Source organism: Mustela lutreola, chromosome 13, assembly GCF_030435805.1.
Source record: "Mustela lutreola isolate mMusLut2 chromosome 13, mMusLut2.pri, whole genome shotgun sequence".
In the NCBI taxonomy this organism is placed as follows: domain Eukaryota; kingdom Metazoa; phylum Chordata; class Mammalia; order Carnivora; family Mustelidae; genus Mustela; species Mustela lutreola.
Genome location: NC_081302.1, coordinates 84,763,183 through 84,782,329, shown reverse-complemented (window position 1 = coordinate 84,782,329; position 19,147 = coordinate 84,763,183). Strand labels below are relative to the sequence as shown.

Genomic DNA, 19,147 nt, shown 5'->3' with positions numbered 1-19,147 from the left:
TCTCTGTCAAATAAATAAATAAATAAATCTTTAAAAAAAAAAAAACCATTATCAATCTAATTATTTAAATGCATAAAATAGGGGTCGAAAGTGAGAGATATTTCCATTCTCTGAAAAACCAGTGTGTCCTCATTCTGTTCCAATGGCTTAAAATGTACTGTAAATGAGATGTTCTCAGAACAACCCGAGAAGCTGGTTAAAAAGTGGATTCCTGGGACGCCTGGGTGGCTCAGTTGGTTAAGCAGCTGCCTTCGGCTCAGGTCATGATCCCAGCGTCCTGGGATCGAGTCCCACATCGGGCTCCTTGCTCCGCGGGGAGCCTGCTTCTCCCTCTGACTCTGCCTTCCACTCTGTCTGCCTGTGCTCACTCTCGCTCGCTGTCTCTCTGACAAATAAATAAATAAAATCTTAAAAAAAAAAAAAAAAAAGTGGATTCTTGGGGCACCGGCCTGGCTCAGTCAGTGGAGCATGTGACTCTTGATCTCAGGGTTCAAACCCCACCCTGGGTGTAGAGATTACTTAAAAAACTTTTAATTTAAAAAAAAAAAAAAGTTGATTCCCAGAACCATACCTTAGAGAACATTTTAGTGGGAGCAGCCTTTAAAAACACTGCTTCTCTGGCTATAGTGTGAGGAAGGGGTAACACAAAGAGACCAGTTGGGAGCATCAGGATTGGCTCACAGCAGCATTGCTTTCAGTGCTAATGCCGAACAGGCATGTATGCTCACTTGTAAAAATACAGTTCTTACGGTAATATAAAGCAATGTATCTTCTAAGTAGTAATTATATTGTCTCTAGGCTTAACTTTTCTAGGAATGATTATGGAAATACACATTTTTCTACTCTTGGTAATAAGCAGATGCTTAAATGAGAGTATTTACATACACTTCTTTTTGAAAAAAGAACCCATAATATTGTGCTTATAAATGCTGTACACCTCGTCTCCCACAGATACATCTGAAAGAATTGGAAAAGGTTTAAAAACCTCCCAAAATATCCAAATTTACAACCCACAACTTTTGTAAAAGGAATCACAAAATTCTACAAATAATACATTCTATTAAACCTTTTCCAGAAACACAGTTTGTACATGTTTATGAATATGTTTTCTTGCCATGAGAAAGCTGTCTTTCTGAACCTCAGAAGAAAAAAACAAAAAACATGCACTTGCAGTGACTGACTGAGGCATATTTTGTAAAACTTCACATTACATATTTCTGATTTTTTAATTAGGGCAATCTACTTTCCCCAATTCAAAATGCCATAGGATTCAAATGATTCAGAATGCCAGAACATCTTAAAGAGAGAGAAAATAGCAGGTAGAGAGAGTTTGATGAGATATTTTCAGAGTTCACATACTTCAAATGTTCATTCATTTTAAAAATGTTTATTGTGGGGGCACTTGGGTGGCTCAGTCGGTTAAGCCTCTGTCTTCAGCACAGGTCATGATCCCGGGATCCTGGGATCCAGCCCCACATCAGGTTCCCTGCTCAGCGGGGAGCCTGCTTCTTCCCCTCCCTGCCCCCCACTTGTGGTCTCTCTTGTACTCTCTCTCCAATAAATAAATTTAAAATATCCTTAAAAAATAAAAAATAGGGGCACCTGCTTGGCTCAGTGGGTTAAGCCTCTGCCTTCAGCTCAGGTCATGATCTCAGGGTCCTGGGATCGAGCCCCGCATCGGGCTCTCTGCTCAGCGGGGAGTCTGCATCCCTGCCCCTCTCTCTGCCTGCCTCTCTGCCTGCTTGTGATCTCTCTCTCTCTGTCAAATAAATAAATAAAATCTTTGAAAAATAAAAAATAAAAATAAATAAAAATATTTATTGTGGTAAAATATATATAACATGAAATTTATCATTTCAACCATTCTTAGGTTTAAAATTCAGGGACATTAAGTATATTCACAATTTGTGCAATCATTACCATTGTTCATCTCCAGAATTTTTTCATTGGCACAGATAGGAACTCCGTATCATGAAACAATAATTCCGCATTCCTTTCTCTGTCCCCAGGCCCAGGTAACCTCTTTTATTTTATTTTTTTTTTTTTAGGAATTTATTTATTATTTGACAGAGGCAGAGAGATTGCAAGTAGACAGAGAGACAGGCAGAGAAAGAGGGAGAATTAGGCTCCCTGCCGAGCAGAGAGCCTGATGCAGGGATGCAGGGCTTGATCCCAAGACCCTGAGACCATAGCCTGAGCTGCAGGCAGAGGTTTAACCCACTGAACTACCCAGCAACCCCCCACACCCCCTCAGGTAACCTCTTTTCTACTTTCTGTCTCTCTGAATTTGCCTATTATAAGTGCCTCATATGAGTGGAATCATACGATGTTTGCTCTGTTGTGTCTGGCTTATTTCATTTGGCAGAATGTTTTCAAGGTTTGTCCTTGTTGGCGTGTATAGGTACTTCATTATTTTTTAAGTCTGAATAAAATTTCATTATAGGTATATCAATTCACTAGTTGAGAGACAGTTGGTAGTTTTCGCTTTTTGACTACTATGACTAATGCTGATATGAACATTGGTGTTCAAATACCTGTTGGACAGATGAATGGATAAGGAAGATGTGGTCCATACACTATGGAGTATTATGCCTCCATCAGAAAGGATGAATACCCAACTTTTGTAGCAACATGGATGGGACTGGAAGAGATTATGCTGAGTGAAATAAGTTAAGCAGAGAGAGTCAATTATCATATGGTTTCACTGATTTGTGGAGCATAACAAATAGCATGGAGGACAGGGGGTGTTAGAGAGGAGAATGGAGTTAGGAGAAATTGGAAGGGGAGGTGAATCATGAGAGACTATGGACTCTGAAAAACAATCTGAGGGGTTTGAAGTGGCGGGGGGGGGTGGGAGGTCGGGATACCAGGTGGTGGGTATTATAGAGGGCACGGATTGCACGGAGCACTGGGTGTGGTGAAAAAATAATGATACTGTTATGCTGAAAATAAATAAATGAAAAAAAAAACAAAAAACAAAAAACAAATACCTGTTGGAGTCCCTGCTTTCAATTCTCTGGGGAATATACCTACAAGTGTAATATTCATGTGTGTAAATTCTAAAGGATGCATATACTTAAATATTATAATTTGTGTTCAGGGCTGGACCTAGAAGCCCAGGTACATGGACTGAGGGATGCTGAAGATCTACCTTAACTATGCAGTTCCACTGCCTCAGGGTATTGGAAAACTCTGTTTTGATTAAAGCTTGTCATTTGTAAAGCTCCAAAGGACAGCTTATGTGTAAGAAACGAAACCTCCCCAATAATAGCAATAACACACTGTGAAGTTCTTCATTTTCCCAGTTTCAATGTTGTCCCTTTAACTGATTGGTTAGAGTGCCCTCATGTGTCTGTATTTTTGTGCTATGAAAGTTTTGAAAAAGATTTGGTATTAGAATCATAGAGGGTGTGGGGGGATGGGAGAAATAGATGATAAGGAGTAAGGCATGCACTTGGGATGAGCACAGGGTGATGTATGAAATCACTATATTGTACACCTAAAACTAATATTTCATTGTATGTCAACTGGAATTAGAAGAAAAACTTAAATAAAAAAATAAAATTTAATTTAAAAAATAGAATCATAGAACTGGAGAAGAAATTTAAATGCCTTTTAAAAAGCTGAATATTGTCTACATACAAGGACCCATTTCTAAGCAGTTAAAAAAAAATCTTTTTTAACAGAGCTCTAAATCATACACACCAGTATTTATAATGTATAGCTACAATGTAGCCAGTTAAAAACCATACCTCCTCTAGTGAGAAAGAGTACTTATTAGTCCCTAATAAGCTCCCTGGATGCCCTTCATAAATTATATTGCCCTAGCTTACTGTCAGAGGTAACACTATCCTGAATATAGTGTTAATCATTGCCTTGTTTCTCTAAGCTTTACCACTTAGTGTTTGTTTCCCTAAACAGTATTTGGGGGAAGAGAGAGAGAAAATTCCTATTTTTAAACTTTCCATAAATTGAATCCTATTGTACGTATTGTTCTGTGACTTGCTTTTTTTAAGTCTACCTTTTAAAAAAGCATATTGATTCATATTTTCAAATCTTTATGGAATTTCATTTTATGAATATATTCTTGGTAGACATTCAGCTTTTTCTAGTTATTAAGAATAAGTGTTTGAACCTGTTGCCTGGGGCCCATGTGTAACAGTTTCTCTGGGTGTTCAAGTAGGAGTGGAATAGTGGGTCCTCAGGTATGCATACATCCAGTCTCTCTAGATAACACCAGTGTTTCTACAGTGGATGAGAGTGGTCTACGGCAATTCCATTTTCTCCATATCCTTGCCCATACTTGTTAGGTTTTTACATTTTGACCAATCTGAGTGAAATGTTACCTTGTTGTGGATTAAATGTGCATTTCTATGATTATTTATGAGATTGGGCATTTTTCATGTTTATATGTAATTTGTGTTTTTTCTTCTATGAAATACCTATCACAACTTGTGCTCACTTTTCTATTGGAGTGTATGTTTTTTATAAACTGATAGTCATTCTTGCGGGGGGCTTTTTTTAAATAGCAAGATACAGCTTTCATACAGAGAGTGTAAAACATAAACACACTGCTTAATGAATGATTTAAAAACTGTGCAACCACCACAGAGGTAAAAGAATGTTGCCAACACTCGAGCAACACCTCCTTTGCGCTCCCCTATCCTCATCACCATCTTTTCTCAGAGGTAATTGTCATTCTGACTTTTGTGGCAATTACTTCATTACTTTTCTTTTTATAGATTTATCACCTGGGAATGTCTCCTGAACAGTATAGTTTTAGTATTGCCTACTTTTGAACGTTATAAAAATTGATTCCCAGCGTCAATTCATGCTGTTTCACATAGTTGCAGTTTCATGTAGCTGTAGTTTGTTCATTTTTGTTGCTGTATAGTATTCCATTGCTGTTTGGTACTTTTGTTTTTGTATAGTACAGCACGATTCTTGGAATTATTGTCTTCATGATGGAACTGGGGTTGTTTTGAGCTTTTTGTTCTTACAAAATGGCTAAGAACATTCTTATAATGTCTCTGGATACCCTTGATCAAGATCTCCTATCTCTAGGGTATATACCAAGCAGTGAGATTATTGGATCTAATGTATATATATCTTCAACTTTATTAAATAATCCTAAACTACTTTCCAAAGTGGGTATACCAGTTTCTGCATTCACCACAAGTATTAGAGGATTCCCTTTAGTCTACCAACAAATATCAGTTTCTAATTTTTGCCAAGCTAGTGAGTATAGTTTGTTACAAACCAATCAATTAAAGCCAATCACTATGGCTTTAATGCATTCCCTGGTTGGTAATGAGTTTGAGTACCTTATATGTTTATTGGTCATTTGGATTTTTTCATTTTAGAAGTATTTATTCAATTATTTTACCCATTTTCTATTGGGATTTCTGTCCTTTTCCTTATATATCCTGGATACTAGCTTTTGTCAATCACATGCATCATAGATATTTTTTCCCACTCTGTGGTTTTTGTCTTTCTTTCTTTAAGGTGTATTTTGAAGGTCAGGTTGTGTGTGTATGTGTGTGTGTGTGTGTGTATTTTCAATTTAAATCTAGTCAAATTTATCAATCTTTCCTGGTTAGTGCTTTTTATAGCATGTGTTCCTTTATTTATTTACTTTTTTAATCTTGGGATTTGCTTTTTATTGATTGATTTTTTTTTTCTTGGTGCTCCAATCCATTGATCATGAAGATAGTTTATGATGTTATATCCACAAAGTTCTAGTTTTGCTGTTCACATTTCGGTCTTTGCTCCACTGTGGTGCGGGAAGAGTCCAATTCACTTTCCCCCCGTTCAGATCACTAATTATTTCGTGAGCACTTACTGCAGGGCATTTTGTCTTCCCCTCAGCTTTGCAGAGCGTCTTCTGTCTTCACTCAAGGGTCCACATACACGGGTGCATTTCAGAGCTTGTTTTTCCTTTATAAAAAGTAGGATACTTTGCTAATAAAGATATGCTTTTGCTTACTCACTTACCTCCTGTACCACTCTTAAGAGTGGTTAACTTATTCATTGCGTAGGAAAAATGCCTCCGCAAGCTCGTGTGGCTTGTGCTCATCCCTGGTGATCACGTCCCAGACCACCAAAGACCCACCAAGTCGAGTATCCCTCAGAAGCTCCGCCCCGCGGACGCCAACGCCCGCCTTTTTCTGAGGACGCAACCCGCAAGCGCGGCCGGGCCCGGGCTCAGGCGCCGCACAATGAACTGCGCCTGCGCCAGCGAACGCCCCTCCCCTCCTCCCCCGGTCTTCTATAAAGCCTCGACTTTCTCCTCGCGAGAGAGTTCGTTCTCATGCTCGCTGCAGGGGTCGGAGGTCAGACGGAACGTCTCGCGGGCCGTAGGAGGAAGATGGCGGTGGAGTCGCGCGTTACCCAGGAGGAAATTAAGAAGGAGCCGGAGAAACCGATCGATCGGGAGAAAGTATGGGGTCCGGAAAGAGGTGGAGGTGGGCCCGGCGGGGCGGAGAGCGCGGCCTGTGTGCGGAAGGCGGCGGTGTTTTGCTCCCCGGGCAGTTCGGAGGCCCTGGCATCTCCGGAAGGAAAGGGAGCTCCGAACTCACAGTCGTTTTCTTTAACTTCTGCCCTTCCTTTTCCTCCTCTCGCTCTCAGACGTGCCCGCTGCTGCTGCGTGTTTTCACCACCAATAACGGCCGCCACCACCGAATGGACGAGTTTTCCCGCGGAAATGTACCGTCCAGCGAGCTGCAGATCTACACCTGGTGAGGGCGCGGGGGTGGTGGGGGGCGCGGCCGCTGGGGGTTGGGAGGGGCCGGCAGTAACATTAAATGATTCCCTGTGCTAGTGGAGAAATAGCCTCTCGACTTTGCTTTCTGTCACTCGGGGTCTTTGGGCCCAGCTCCCGGAAAGTTAGAGATTTTAGCTGGTAGGTAAAAGGCGATTCACGCCATCTGGTAATACTGTTAGGTTTAATGTTCAAAAGTTGTGGGTTGTGAAGAATTGATACCCCCAAGATGGCTATCACTGTTGTGGCTGCCTGGTACAAATACAATATGTAGATAAATAAAATGCAATAGCTCCCGTTAAGGGGCTCATAAATAAGTGGTACTGGAATAACATGCTAAGGAGGACTCATGGGATATTTATCATCAAGAGCATTTCTGTGTAATACTAGGCCTTGGGTGCATTAAAAAAAAATAAAAATAACCAATTGGTTTCTGATCTGGTGCTTAATGGAAAAGCTTTTGATGTGTGTTTCCTGAAGACCTGCCCCTTAAAGTTTATCTCTTACCTGTACCTTCTATACCCCCAAGTCTGTCTAGGGCCATTACATATTACAAGCGTATCTTTAGAGCTGCATATATTTCCTGAGTTTGACATCATAATAGCTGTTAGTAGCAGTGAAAGGTTAATAAGGTTTAAAAATATGTCTTGTGGTAGAATTGCATTCACATTTGTGTAACCGTTACTTATTACCAAAACTTTTTCTTTTACCCCCTGGCAGAAGTTTTGTGCCCAGTAAACAATAACTCCCCATTTCTTTCTTGCCCCTGTTAGACTCTAATTTAGTTTATATCTATATGAATTTGCCTGTTCTAGATATTTGTGTCCACTTGTGTAGTGGACTCACAGTATTTGTTGTGTCTGGCTTATTTCACTTAGTATAATATTTACAGGGTTCATCCGTGTTGTAGCATGTAACACAACTTCATTCTTTTTTATGGATGAATATTCAGTGTGTATCAACGTACCACATTTTGTCTATCCACTTTTTTGTTGATAGGTACCTGAGTTTTCATTTTTTGGCTTTGTGAATAACGCTGCTATGAACTGGGTATACAAGTATCTGTTTTGAGTCCTTGATTTCAGTTATTTTGGGTATAGACCTAGAAATGGGATTGCTGGATCATACTGTTATTGTATGTTTAACTTTCTGAGGAACTGCCAAACTGCTTTTCACAGGAGCTGCACCATTTTACAGCCCCAGAAAGGTGTGTAATTTTAAACTGTGAGCCCAGCATAGTAAAACTTGATTCTTTTAAAGATTGGGACCCTATTTGTCTTTTGTAGGTACTTGTTAAATTTATGTAGTATGATTTTAGTTCAGCATCATTCCAGGATAAAGTTCCAGAAAGGTTGATTTAACTTAGGAGGAAGAACTGTTACTAATGTATTGATGAAAACCTCTGTTTGGAGATTAAAGTGTATACTTCTTCCAGCAGTAAGAGTTCTGTTTGTTAGGTGCTGTGGTTAGATTCTGAGGGTATGAAGGAAAGAAGGTACTGCCCCTCCCTGCAGTAAGTTCAGTCTGACGGAGAAAGCAATAAATAATAATTAGGTAAATAATAAATAATAATTAGGTAAAACTTTAGGGTGAAGATGGCAGAGTGAGATTGTTCTAGAAGTCCTCTATTCCTAATCCAGGAAAAAAAAATGCAGAAGAAACTCTGCCCTAAATTGCTCTATCCCTAAACTGCAACCAAATAAGGAAAGGCAACCTTATGTTATACCTCAAAGTGATGGCCAGAGACAAAGATTCTAAAAGATTGAGTGGTTGGTGTGACAGCAGAGCCCTGCCCCCTTTTCCAGAAGGAGTATTGAAGGAAGATTAGTCAACAAATCTTGGGAGTTCTCTGTTTGTAGAAGTAGACTGAGAGACTAAATAGGCAGTCCTAAGATAATCAGAGAAAAAGGAGTGAAGTCCAGAGGAGCCTAACAGAAGCAAGTTGAGTTTGCCAAAGTTCAAAGCACTGTGTGGAGTTGGGAGTTGGGGGAACAAGCCAGACACCACAGGAGTGGTCAATCTCCTGTGCTTGGGTGATCATTAAACATGTTATATAGAAAGAGAATTACCTAGTTATCTCTATCAGGGTTCAGCTTGAAAAATGGAACCAGTAGGAGATCTCTATGAAGTGATTTATTGCAGAGAATTGGCTTACATGATTCCGAGGGCTACCTCGATAACTCTTAAGTCCCCAATCTGTGAGGTGAGCTCTAAGGAAGGGCCAGGCAGGAACTTTTTTCTTTCTTTCTTTCTTTTTTTTTTAAGGTTTTATTTAGTTGACGAGAGGGAACACAAGCAAGGAGAGTGTGAGAGGGAGAAATAGGCTTACTGCCGAGCAGGGAGCCTGATGCCGGGCTTGATCCCCGGATCCTGGGATCATGACCTGAACCGAAGGCAGAGGCTTAACACGGGTGCTTAAGGCTGAGCCTCCCAGGCACCTCCAGGCAGGAACTCTTTTTTTTTTTCTTCCCCAGGCAGGAACTCTTAAGAGCTAAGGCTCCCCATAGCAGCTTGAATTTCTTCTGCACAGAAGCCTCTGCTTTCCTCGTAAGCCCTTTTCAACTAATAAAATCAGGCCTACTCTGATTGATTGAGTGAGGCTTACTCAGATTAACTGGGGTGATTTAAATTTAAAGCCAACTGGTTATAGACTTTGACCATATACACAAAATACCATCTAGTAACACTTTGTTATTGTGATTGAATAACTGAGGTTGTAGCTTTGCCAAACTGACACAAAACTGAGTCTCACATTGGCAACACAAAGACTTCAGCCCAAATAGAGCTCTTGCATTCCTCACTGTGTACTCAAGCTTTGGACCAATGGTCAGAAAGCAATACTTGGCACTCCCAACTACTGATCTAGGGAGGTGGTCCTCAGGTTGGAAGCTTGTAGGAGATTCACTGTCAGAACTGATAACAGATGTAAACCAAATTCCGCATGTTCACTAGGAACAAGATGACAATATGGGAAGTGTTTTTAGAAAGGTAGAAAGGACCCTTTCTTGCACATATCATGTAAGGTGTACCATGGAATAGCTGATGCAGAGTAATTAGCATCAGAAGATTGGGTTTAAAAAAATCAGTCTTGCCTCAGACTTAATGGGGACAGAGTTAAAGTAGCCAGGAATTGTTGCAGAACAGAGTAGAACTCTGACAGAATAAATAAGAATTTACAAAATTAGGTGGTGATAGGGGAACTGAATCTATTGAAATTTTATAATTCCTTCAATTTTACTTGTTTTTTATTCTGTTAAACTCAAGTAAATGTGAGTTTTATTAAAAATACATGTAATATTTGAAGCATGAATTACACTTATAATTATATAAAATAATTACCTTATTGATAATTGCATTATTCATTATTAATAATAAATAATTACAATTATAATCTTAGTATGTATAATATGCTTGATAATCTTAAGATTTTTTTTCTGTAGTGTGTATATGTAAAAAAAGATGCCTACAAGTGATGTTAAATATCACTGGTTATTTTATTTATTTATTTTTTTAAAAGATTTTATTTATTTATTTGACAGAGATCACAAGTAGGCAGAGAGAGAGGAGGAAGCAGGCTCCCTGCTGAGCAGAGAGCCTGATGCAGGGCCCGATCCCAGGACCCTAGGATCATGACCTGAGCCGAAGGCAGAGGCGTTAACCCACTGAGCCACCCAGGTGCCCCTCATTGGTTATTTCTGATTGGTGAAATTTGGGATATAATTTACTACCTTTTTGCATATGGTTTTCCTGCCTCTTTAAGAAACATGAAGATCCGTCAAGTGGAGAAAGGCAGTCATGCACAGCTTCTCACCCCTTCCTTGCATGGCCACGTAAGAGTGACCTGGGGCCCAGAAGGGTCTTTTCATTTGGTTTTTTGTTCTTGTTTTTGTTTTCAAAGATTTTATTTATTTATTTGATAGAGATCACAAGTAGGTAGAGAGGTGGGGGTGGGGGAGCAGGCTCCCTGCTGACCAGAGAGCCCAGTGCTGGACTAAATCCCAGGACCCTGAGATCATGACCTGAGCCAAAGGCAGAGGCTCAGTCCACTGAGCCACCCAGGCGCCCCTGGTTTTTTTTTTTGTTTGTTTGTTCTGTTTTTTGCAAATAGTTAAAGAGCTCTCACAACTGTGCTGGGTAAATGTCTTTGGGAGTATCTTTCCCTATTCTCGGTTTGACGTGATCTTTGTTCTGCCTGTGTGCCATTGCATGGGACCTGACCTGCAGTATCTGTTCTCAGGGGTCTTTACCTGCAGCTCAAGAAGGGTACATGCAGACTGTCTGGGCAACAGCTACAGGGGGAGACCTGTAGGTCATGGGGGGGATCCACACTTCATGAAGCATATCTTCTGCTGTCTTTTCTCAGTGCAAGTAAAGCATTGTTCCCTCTGTTGTCTCTGAGTTGTGTCTGTCTTGGCAACCCCAGCACCTGCAAGCTAAGGCAGTAGGTTGATATTCTGGGATTGCTGCTCCTAGTGGAAGGCATTTTTGGGCTCTTTGCTATCCTCCAGGTGGTTGGTCTCCTCCCTGGGTGGTGGTAACAGGTGTCACTCATGTGACAACAGCTTTACACAGAATCTTTAAAAAACTGAGATGAAGATGAATCAAAGGCAGTTAAATAATGAGGTGTAGAAATCCGTGATGATGAAAAATGGAGAAAATTATATGCTCTGTATTTAGGAGGTAAGAAATAACGGGATGGAGATGGGGAAAACTTTCAGGTTTATGGCCTGAGCAATGATGTGAGTGATAATAAGAGATTTTTTTTTGTTATTTTTCTTTAAGTAGGCTCCACACCCATTGTGGAACGCCACATGGGGCTCAAACTCAAGACCCTAGCTGAGGTCAAGAGTCAGATGCTCAACCAACTGAGCCATTCAGACGCCCCAGTGATGGTAGTTTTGATGGTACTAGGGGAGAGTCGGGGCATGTTTTGGGGAGAACATTCTTGGAGAGTATCTAGTGTCCCTTGTTTTCATTTTATGGCCCCCTGTAGGCAAAGTTGTTTCAGTTTCACATCATCCATTTCATTCTTTCAGTTGTCATGAAAGAAAACTATAAAAATATACACTATTATAGTTTGTTAACTTTTTCCAAGATGCTCATGTTTAGAAAGATTTTTTTCAGGTTGTGCTATATTAGCTCAAAGGACTGTTTTAAGTTCTGAGTTCAAATAAATATTTGCAGGGCAAGAATATGTACTGTGAAAGGAAACTATGCTTAGTCCTAAAGAAAATTTCATGTTTCATTGATTTTATGGCTCTATCTAATGTAAAACTCTTAGATTCCATCTTAGAAAGAAAAAATACTACATCTTAATGAAAATGCTTTCTTGTCATTGATTCTAAGATGCATTCCAACTTCAGACATGAAAGGTGGAAAAGTACATGCTTTAGAGATAAGGAAATATAATTTAATTGGATTACTTTTGGAGTAGTTACTCTTAAAAAAGTAAATCACTATGCCAGTAAGATGTTATATAGCAACGAAAGATAGCAAATGTAATCCCTAAAGTGCCCCCCCCTTTTTGATAGGTATATTTATTTTTTTCTTTTTCTTTTTTTAATATATAATGTAGTATTTGTTTCAGGGGTACAGGTCTGTGATTCCATCAGTGTTACACAACACACAGGACTCACCACAGTACATTCCCCTCCCCAGTGACCCATCACTCAGCAGCCCCGTCCCAGCCCCCTACACTCAAGCAACCTTTCCTGAGATTAAGAGTCTCTTATGGTTTGTCTCTCTCTCTGGTTTTATCTTGTTTCATTTTTTTCCTCTCTTCCCCTATGATCTTGTTTCTTAAATTCCACATATCTGTGAGATATGATAATTGTCTTTCTCTGACATATTTTGCTTAGCATAATATCTTCTAGTTCCATCCATGTCATTACACATAGCAAGATTTCTCCCTTTTGAGGGCTGTGTATATATACCACATGATCTTTATCCATTCATCTGTCGATGGACATCTGAGCTCTTTCCATAGTTTGGCTATTGTGGTCCTTGTTGCTGTAAACATGGGGTGCGAGGTGCCTGGGTGGCTCAGTGGGTTAAGCCTCCGCCTTCGGCTCAGGTCATGATCTCAGGGTCTTAGGATAGAGCTCTACATTGGGCTGTGTGCTCAGCAGGGAGCCTGCTTCCCCCTGTCTCCAGCTGCCTCCCTGCCTACTTGTGATCTCTCTGTGTCAAATAAATCTTTAGGAAAAAAAACCAAAAAACATTGGGGTGCAGGTGCCTCTTTGGATCACTACATTTGTATCTTTGCGGTTAACAGGGCACTTGTTGATCAACGCTAGCTCTATTTTCAACTTTTTTGAGGAATGTTCATACTGTTTCCCATAGTGGCTGCACCAGCTTGCATTCCCTTTTAGCACTAATAGTCTGACTTTAATGTATTAACATTTCGATCATTGGGGCTGGTACGGGGAGTTTATGGGGGCAGATAGGATTATTAGCTGCTTTATAATCCAGCATGGGGCACCGGGCTGGCTCAGGTAGAGCATGTGACTCGACCTCACTATTGTGATGTGAGCCTCATGTTATGTGTCGGATTACTTAAAAATAAACTCTTAAAAAATAAAGTTAAAGGGGCGCCTGGGTGGCTCAGTGGGTAGGGCCTCTGCGTTCGGCTCGGGTCATGGTCCCAGGGTTCTGGGATCGGGCCCCGCATCGGGCTCTCTGCTCAGCAGGGAGCCTGCTTCCTCCTCTCTCTCTGCCTGCTTTTCTGCCTACTTGTGATCTCTGTCAGATAAATAAATGAAATCTTTTAAAAAAATAAAGAAAGAAAGAAAATAAAGTTAAACTATAAGACCTTGACAGCTGTAATTCTAACAGGTCACAATTCACACATAATTAATTAACTCATTGATATCAATATTCTTGTTATGTTATTGTTATATTATTGATTAATCAAATATGTTTTCTTTTAAAAACTCAGGATGGATGCAACTTTGAAAGAACTGACTAGTTTAGTAAAAGAAGTCTACCCAGAAGCTAGAAAGAAGGGCACACACTTCAATTTTGCAATTGTTTTTACAGATCCTAAAAGGCCTGGCTATCGGTAGGTAACTTTTAATTTTTAATTCCTATAATCTCTTTGGTTAATAGATAGGGATAAGCCCTCACCTTTAAATAAGTCTCTGGTTTGGGGGGGGGGGATATAAATTCTATTACTCTGGCTTAGTTTAATGCAGTAATTAATTTTTAATTGTGCCATAAGATATGGAGCAAATCCAGTCCCATGTTTACTTTGCAGTGCATATTTAGTTTCATTGACTTGTGATCCATTAACAGTTGGGTCTCCTTTTCCGCAGAGTAAAGGAGATTGGCAGCACCATGTCTGGGAGGAAGGGGACTGATGACTCGATGACCCTGCAGTCGCAGAAGTTCCAAATAGGAGACTATCTGGACATAGCGATCACACCTCCAAATCGGGCACCACCACCTTCGGGGCGCATGAGACCATATTAAATTTTATTTACTATTTCTTGAATTATTTTTCATTCAGTTATGTAAAATAAATTCTTTCTCCTCCCCTCCTCATTGCCATTAAGCCTTTAAAGTCTAAACAAATTGTAATGCGTCTATTTAGGAATTAGATTTGGCTGTGCTTTGGTATGGATATTAATAGAAAGTCTATATGTTTCTGGTCCTTCCATAGAATACAAAGAAAAGTGCTCTTAGCATTCTTTGTAAAACTGTATTGTTAAATATATGTGTGCAATCAACCAGAGTGTGAAAATTCATAAAGGCACGGGAACAGGGTTTAATGTAGTATTTGGGGTTTATGCTGAGTAATGGAGGATGGTATGTTTAAGCCCAAATGGGGCTGACTAAGAGAGCCTTGGGATGAATTAGAGGGCGAGTTTGTGGCCTGGACTGTTGCCTGCAGTTAGAATAAGGATGAGGTGGCATTTTGGAATAGCATGAGCTGAGGCAAGTTGAAGACGCTGTGTCTGCTCAAAGAGATGGACCTGCCTAAAACAAGGTACAGTGATGTAAAAAGAGGAAAGTGGGTGCCATGGTGAGGGCTCTTTATGTTTGAAAAATGGGGAGAATAGGGCATTTTGAAGACGAACCAGTATAGAGGAAACAAGGGTTAGCACTTAGGATAAGTTGGGAAAGTTTACTTCGAAGGTCTGAAAATGGAGGGACAAAAGAGGAATCCCAAGACCTGGGAGCAGAGCTAGGGATTTGGCGAAGTTGAGTAAATAGAGGCTATGGACACTTGCAGTTACCAGTGCCAGGGATTGGCTTGTATCAGTGTCTGGCGAGTCAGCGTGCATCGTGCTGAAGACAAGCTGGGCTAAACATTTTTGCACCAGCAGCTTGGCAGCCTTGGACCAGTTACATGAATCTCTTGGTATTTATTTGTAAAATGGAGAGGACAGCCCATGGGATTGTGGTGATTAAATATTTCTAGGGCTTGACCTGTAAGAAACAGTAAATATTAGCTAGTAGCCATAAAGTAGTCAAAGCTGGATCTGAATCTTCTGTGGCTCTATTACATTCGCCTCTTGAAGTTTCTAGAGTGTGGCCAGAGTGTAGTAGCTTAAATTACCATAGTCTGTTACAGTAGGAAATGGAAAACTTATATTCCAAAATGAACAAATAGGTGCTAGCAGTGATTTTCAGTCAGATTCCAGTCATTTTATCTTGTACATACAGAAGCAGCCTTTTAAATGTAATGGTTCTGTGGAATCGATGTCCCTTCAGCAAAGCCCATCACCAGGCGGCAGAGAACCAGCCCAGAACCTAGACGTAGTGCCTCTTCTCTGAAGTTCACCACAAACCCTTAGATTTTTTGCTTTCAGATTAGATAGACTTGAGTTCTGTCAGTCATAAAAGTAATTTAAACCAATTTTTTTTTTTTTTTTGAGAAGAGGAACCATGGTTATCTTCCTATTTGTGGGGAAGAAACTGATTTACTATGCAGAGAAGAAGGTAGGAATGAAATACAGGACTTGTAAGCCAGTTTTTTATATGGCGTGAACTACAATGAGGGCTCTCCTGTAATTCCAGGTTATTCTCCCAGTAACTTTAAAGTGCTTTATTTGCCTGGTTCCAATATGGAATTTTTCCTTTAAAGATTTCAGTCTTCTACGAAAAGTACAGTTAAAGACTACCTGATGGATTTATTATTGACCATAATGCTAAGAATCAGATGACTTGTACTTAGTCCTTATTTACCTCTGGCTTTGGTAAGTATGGCTTATAGGTAAGTAACTGGGCTGTTTCCTCAAATATAAAATAGAAATAAATGGTCACCGTGACAGTACCATGCTCAGTGCTTAGTGTCCTGACTGCCTTGTTTGCTCAGAAGGTATTTCTGGAGTTGAAATTTTCCCTTCGGAGTATGTGTTCTAGCTCATGTGTTGCCTATAATTTGCCTATCTTTTGAGTTTCCTCATAGTATATGTGAACTTGGTGTTTTGAGTTATTTACCAGATCTTCAGTAGGGAGTCTCGCTGTTAAATTTATATTTGGATTTTACAATATGTGGCTGTGGGACCATTACACCCACAGTAATCACTGGTTCAGGTGATGTTTGAGATGGTGGCATGTGCACATGTGTGTGAGTGCACACACGCATGTGAGGGGGAAGGAGCTATTACACTGTTAGGTTAGGTTTAGAATTCTAAAAACTTAAAACTGTTCTTCTTCAATAAAGAGCTGAATTCAGCCTGCCTCTTTCTATTCAGTCAAATTCCAGACTTGAGTACTTCTCAGACTCCCAAGAGGGTCACACCCTGAAACAGTTCATCAGAATTACAGTCAGTGGAGTGCTGGGCTGGGCATGAGGAACTTGACAGTGTTTCCCCTCAATGAACCTTCCCAACCAAGCTCTAAAGACTAGTTCCCATTTAGAGGTGAGATTGAAGCCTGCTTTAACAGGTCACAAGTGGGTCACATGAACCTAGGTACTGAACAGATGTTGAAATAATACATTTCCAAAAGTGGTGTTCTTTGATGGTCTACTTGATCCTCAACTCTGCACCCTGGCTTCCACCCACACCCCCCAGGTTACTGTTTGTTTAGGGAAGTTATCCTCTGTAACTGATTTCTGCCAAGGTGCATTGTCCTGAGTATGGACTGGTTTCAGTTTTTATACAAACCAGAACATGTGTCTTAACTGATACGGTCTCTGCTTCCAGTTGGAGGGCCAGAGTTGCCAAAAGAGGTCTGTGTTCAAATTGTGTTCTTTTGCTTGCATACAGGTTGTTTTACCAACAGCTGTAATTTCTTGGGAGCCTGCAGGAAGTATGTTTATTTATGGATTTTCATCCCCCCTATACCAAGCAAATAAGCTAATGTCTAAAAAGCAATTTTAATACTTAATACTAAAAAATAATCTTCCTAAGCAAAAATGAACCGGGAATGTTATGCATAATTTACTGTAGAAATGTGTTCTCATTAGTACCAGCCACAAAGGCTTGTTGGGAGGAGCCGATGAAATGGTGTTGAGTGTGCCTGATGGTAAATATTCAGTGAAGAGCAATTTACAAAGAAGAAAAAAGGCATTTGGTGCTTCCTTGTTTTGTGCTTTCAGCTGTCAGAATTTCCTGTCCAGGCTAGCAGCTCCTAAGAAAATTTCAGATAGGAATTGATGAGATTAAAGCAGTTTCCACTGTGAATGAATTGAACCTCCTGAGGCATTTTCAAAATCTGTAGCATGACTGTTGGGAACCCTCAGAATTTGTAGGATTCCTGATTAACCCTTTTCGCTTTCCAGTACTGTACCAGGGGATAAAAATTTATTTAGAAAGTGCTTCCCGGTAGTACTTTGGGCTTGGTGTGGTACACAGATAAATCTGACCCAGATACAGGTCCTCCTTGGAAAAAGTCTTACAGTCTAGTCATGGACGTATAAACATGATAAAAGGTGGAGGGTAAAGGGTCATGCCAAAGACAGTTGCTACTGAAGGTGGCATTTGAGCTTGCTGAACTCAGAGAAGTTGGGTTGGATTTATACTCCAGATACAGATCTAGCATGAATAAAGGCAGGAATGTGAAAAAGGAACAGTCCCTAGAGCACTGAAGTACTGTTTTGACTGGAGTTGAGGATAAAAAGGAATGTCTGATGCTACTGCAATAATCTAGGTGAGAATTGCAATGGTGGTAGAGGGAATGGGGGAGGGAACAAGTCCCAGAGATCTTAGGCCGTCAAAAAGATCTGTGGCCAAGATCTGGGGTGGGAAATGGGGCACAGAAAAGTTAAGTCAGCCATTAAAGCCACAGTGTACTCATCCGAAAAGTTGGGACCATAGTACCTACTTCATAAGAGTTGATCTAAGAATTGGTTAATCTGCATAGTGTGCTCTCGGTGTTTGATGTTACCATGAAATGATTCAGGAGCTTAAGTTGCTAAGTATCTGCATAATGAACAAAAGCAAACAAGATCCTTGCCCTTACTGAGTTTTTGGTCCAGTAGTAGAGGAAAAAATTAAAATAACAAGATATTTTCTAACAAATTCTACTAGGTACTGTGAAGGATAATAGGGAGCTCAGAACTAAGCAGGAGGACCTTTGGGCCAGGGAAAGTTAACAAAGTGACATTTAACCTGAGACCTGAAACAGATCAGCTGAAACTCCTTTCAGATAACAAGGAAACTCCAGCTAGCATAGTACAGTTTAGGAAGCATTTAACTGCGAAGTCTCCAGCTAGCGAGAGCTGGCTGTGGGCCCAGCTAGATGATGAGACTCCCAAGTTGTCACACCTCAGCTCACTCTTGCTCTTTTCTGCTCGGGGTCCATTCCCATCATGGTGAGAAGATGGTGGCCAAGAGCTCCAGGTGTGCATCTCTGTGCCCCCAGAAAAGAAGTGGTGTTTCCCAGCAGTTCCCAAAGTCCCAAGAATTGGCTCTCACTGACTTAATGGGTCATATGCTCATCACTGATCACACCAGTCAGGGATGGTGATATTGCTTGGTGGAGCCTGGAGGAGGGCTGTCAGTTCTTCAAGGAAAATAATATTTTTTTCCTTTAAATGGCTAGTGGTGGGCAGACAAACCTCAGGCATCTGGGGGCAGATGGATGAGAGGGTGTTAGCTAAGCAGAGCAGGTAGGGAAAAGTAGCAGTGTGCCTGAAGCCCTGAAGCAGAAAAGAAGGAAAGGAAAGGAAAGTTGGCCTGCAGGGCTGAGCACAAGGTGCAAGAGGACATGGAGAAGTAACCTCAAGGTCAGATTACATAGGATCTTGGATTTCATTCTGAGAGCAATGTGGAGACACTCCAAGGGTTTTAAGCAAGGAACAGGCTTGCAAGATCCTAACTTGATAACCTGGAAGCATCATAGTTACAACAGAAACTAGGATCATAGCAGAAAAGCGGGAAGTGTCAGGGAAAGAAAAGTTTTAGACAAATGGAACTTGGGGGGCCATCACAAAAC

At 40.6% G+C, this 19,147-nt stretch overlaps 1 protein-coding gene across 3 annotated transcripts; it reads left to right on the top strand.

Annotated features, from left to right (window-relative positions):
- The first annotated feature begins 6,203 nt into the window (after positions 1-6,203).
- SAP18 (Sin3A associated protein 18) lies at positions 6,204-14,487 on the top strand. Of its 3 annotated transcripts, none has more exons than XM_059143929.1 (4): positions 6,204-6,446; positions 6,628-6,737; positions 13,698-13,820; positions 14,074-14,487. In XM_059143929.1, exons 1-4 carry the CDS (start codon positions 6,219-6,221, stop codon positions 14,228-14,230), a joined length of 618 nt encoding a protein of 205 aa, XP_058999912.1. In that variant the 5' UTR covers positions 6,204-6,218; the 3' UTR covers positions 14,231-14,487. The 3 variants fall into 3 exon arrangements, with proteins under 3 accessions (XP_058999912.1, XP_058999910.1, XP_058999913.1); XM_059143927.1 differs by having other exon boundaries at positions 6,204-6,464; XM_059143930.1 differs by having other exon boundaries at positions 6,282-6,439.
- The last annotated feature ends 4,660 nt before the right edge of the window (positions 14,488-19,147 follow it).

Bases quoted from the DNA above. Each gene is read 5' to 3' on its own strand.
- SAP18 (XM_059143927.1), top strand. From the start codon at position 6,219: ATGAACTGCGCCTGCGCCAGCGAACGCCCCTCCCCTCCTCCCCCGGTC. The intron at 6,465-6,627 runs GTGGGCCCGGCG...TCTCGCTCTCAG, and splicing joins GGGTCCGGAAAGAGGTGGAG to ACGTGCCCGCTGCTGCTGCG. The intron at 6,738-13,697 runs GTGAGGGCGCGG...TTAAAAACTCAG, and splicing joins GAGCTGCAGATCTACACCTG to GATGGATGCAACTTTGAAAG.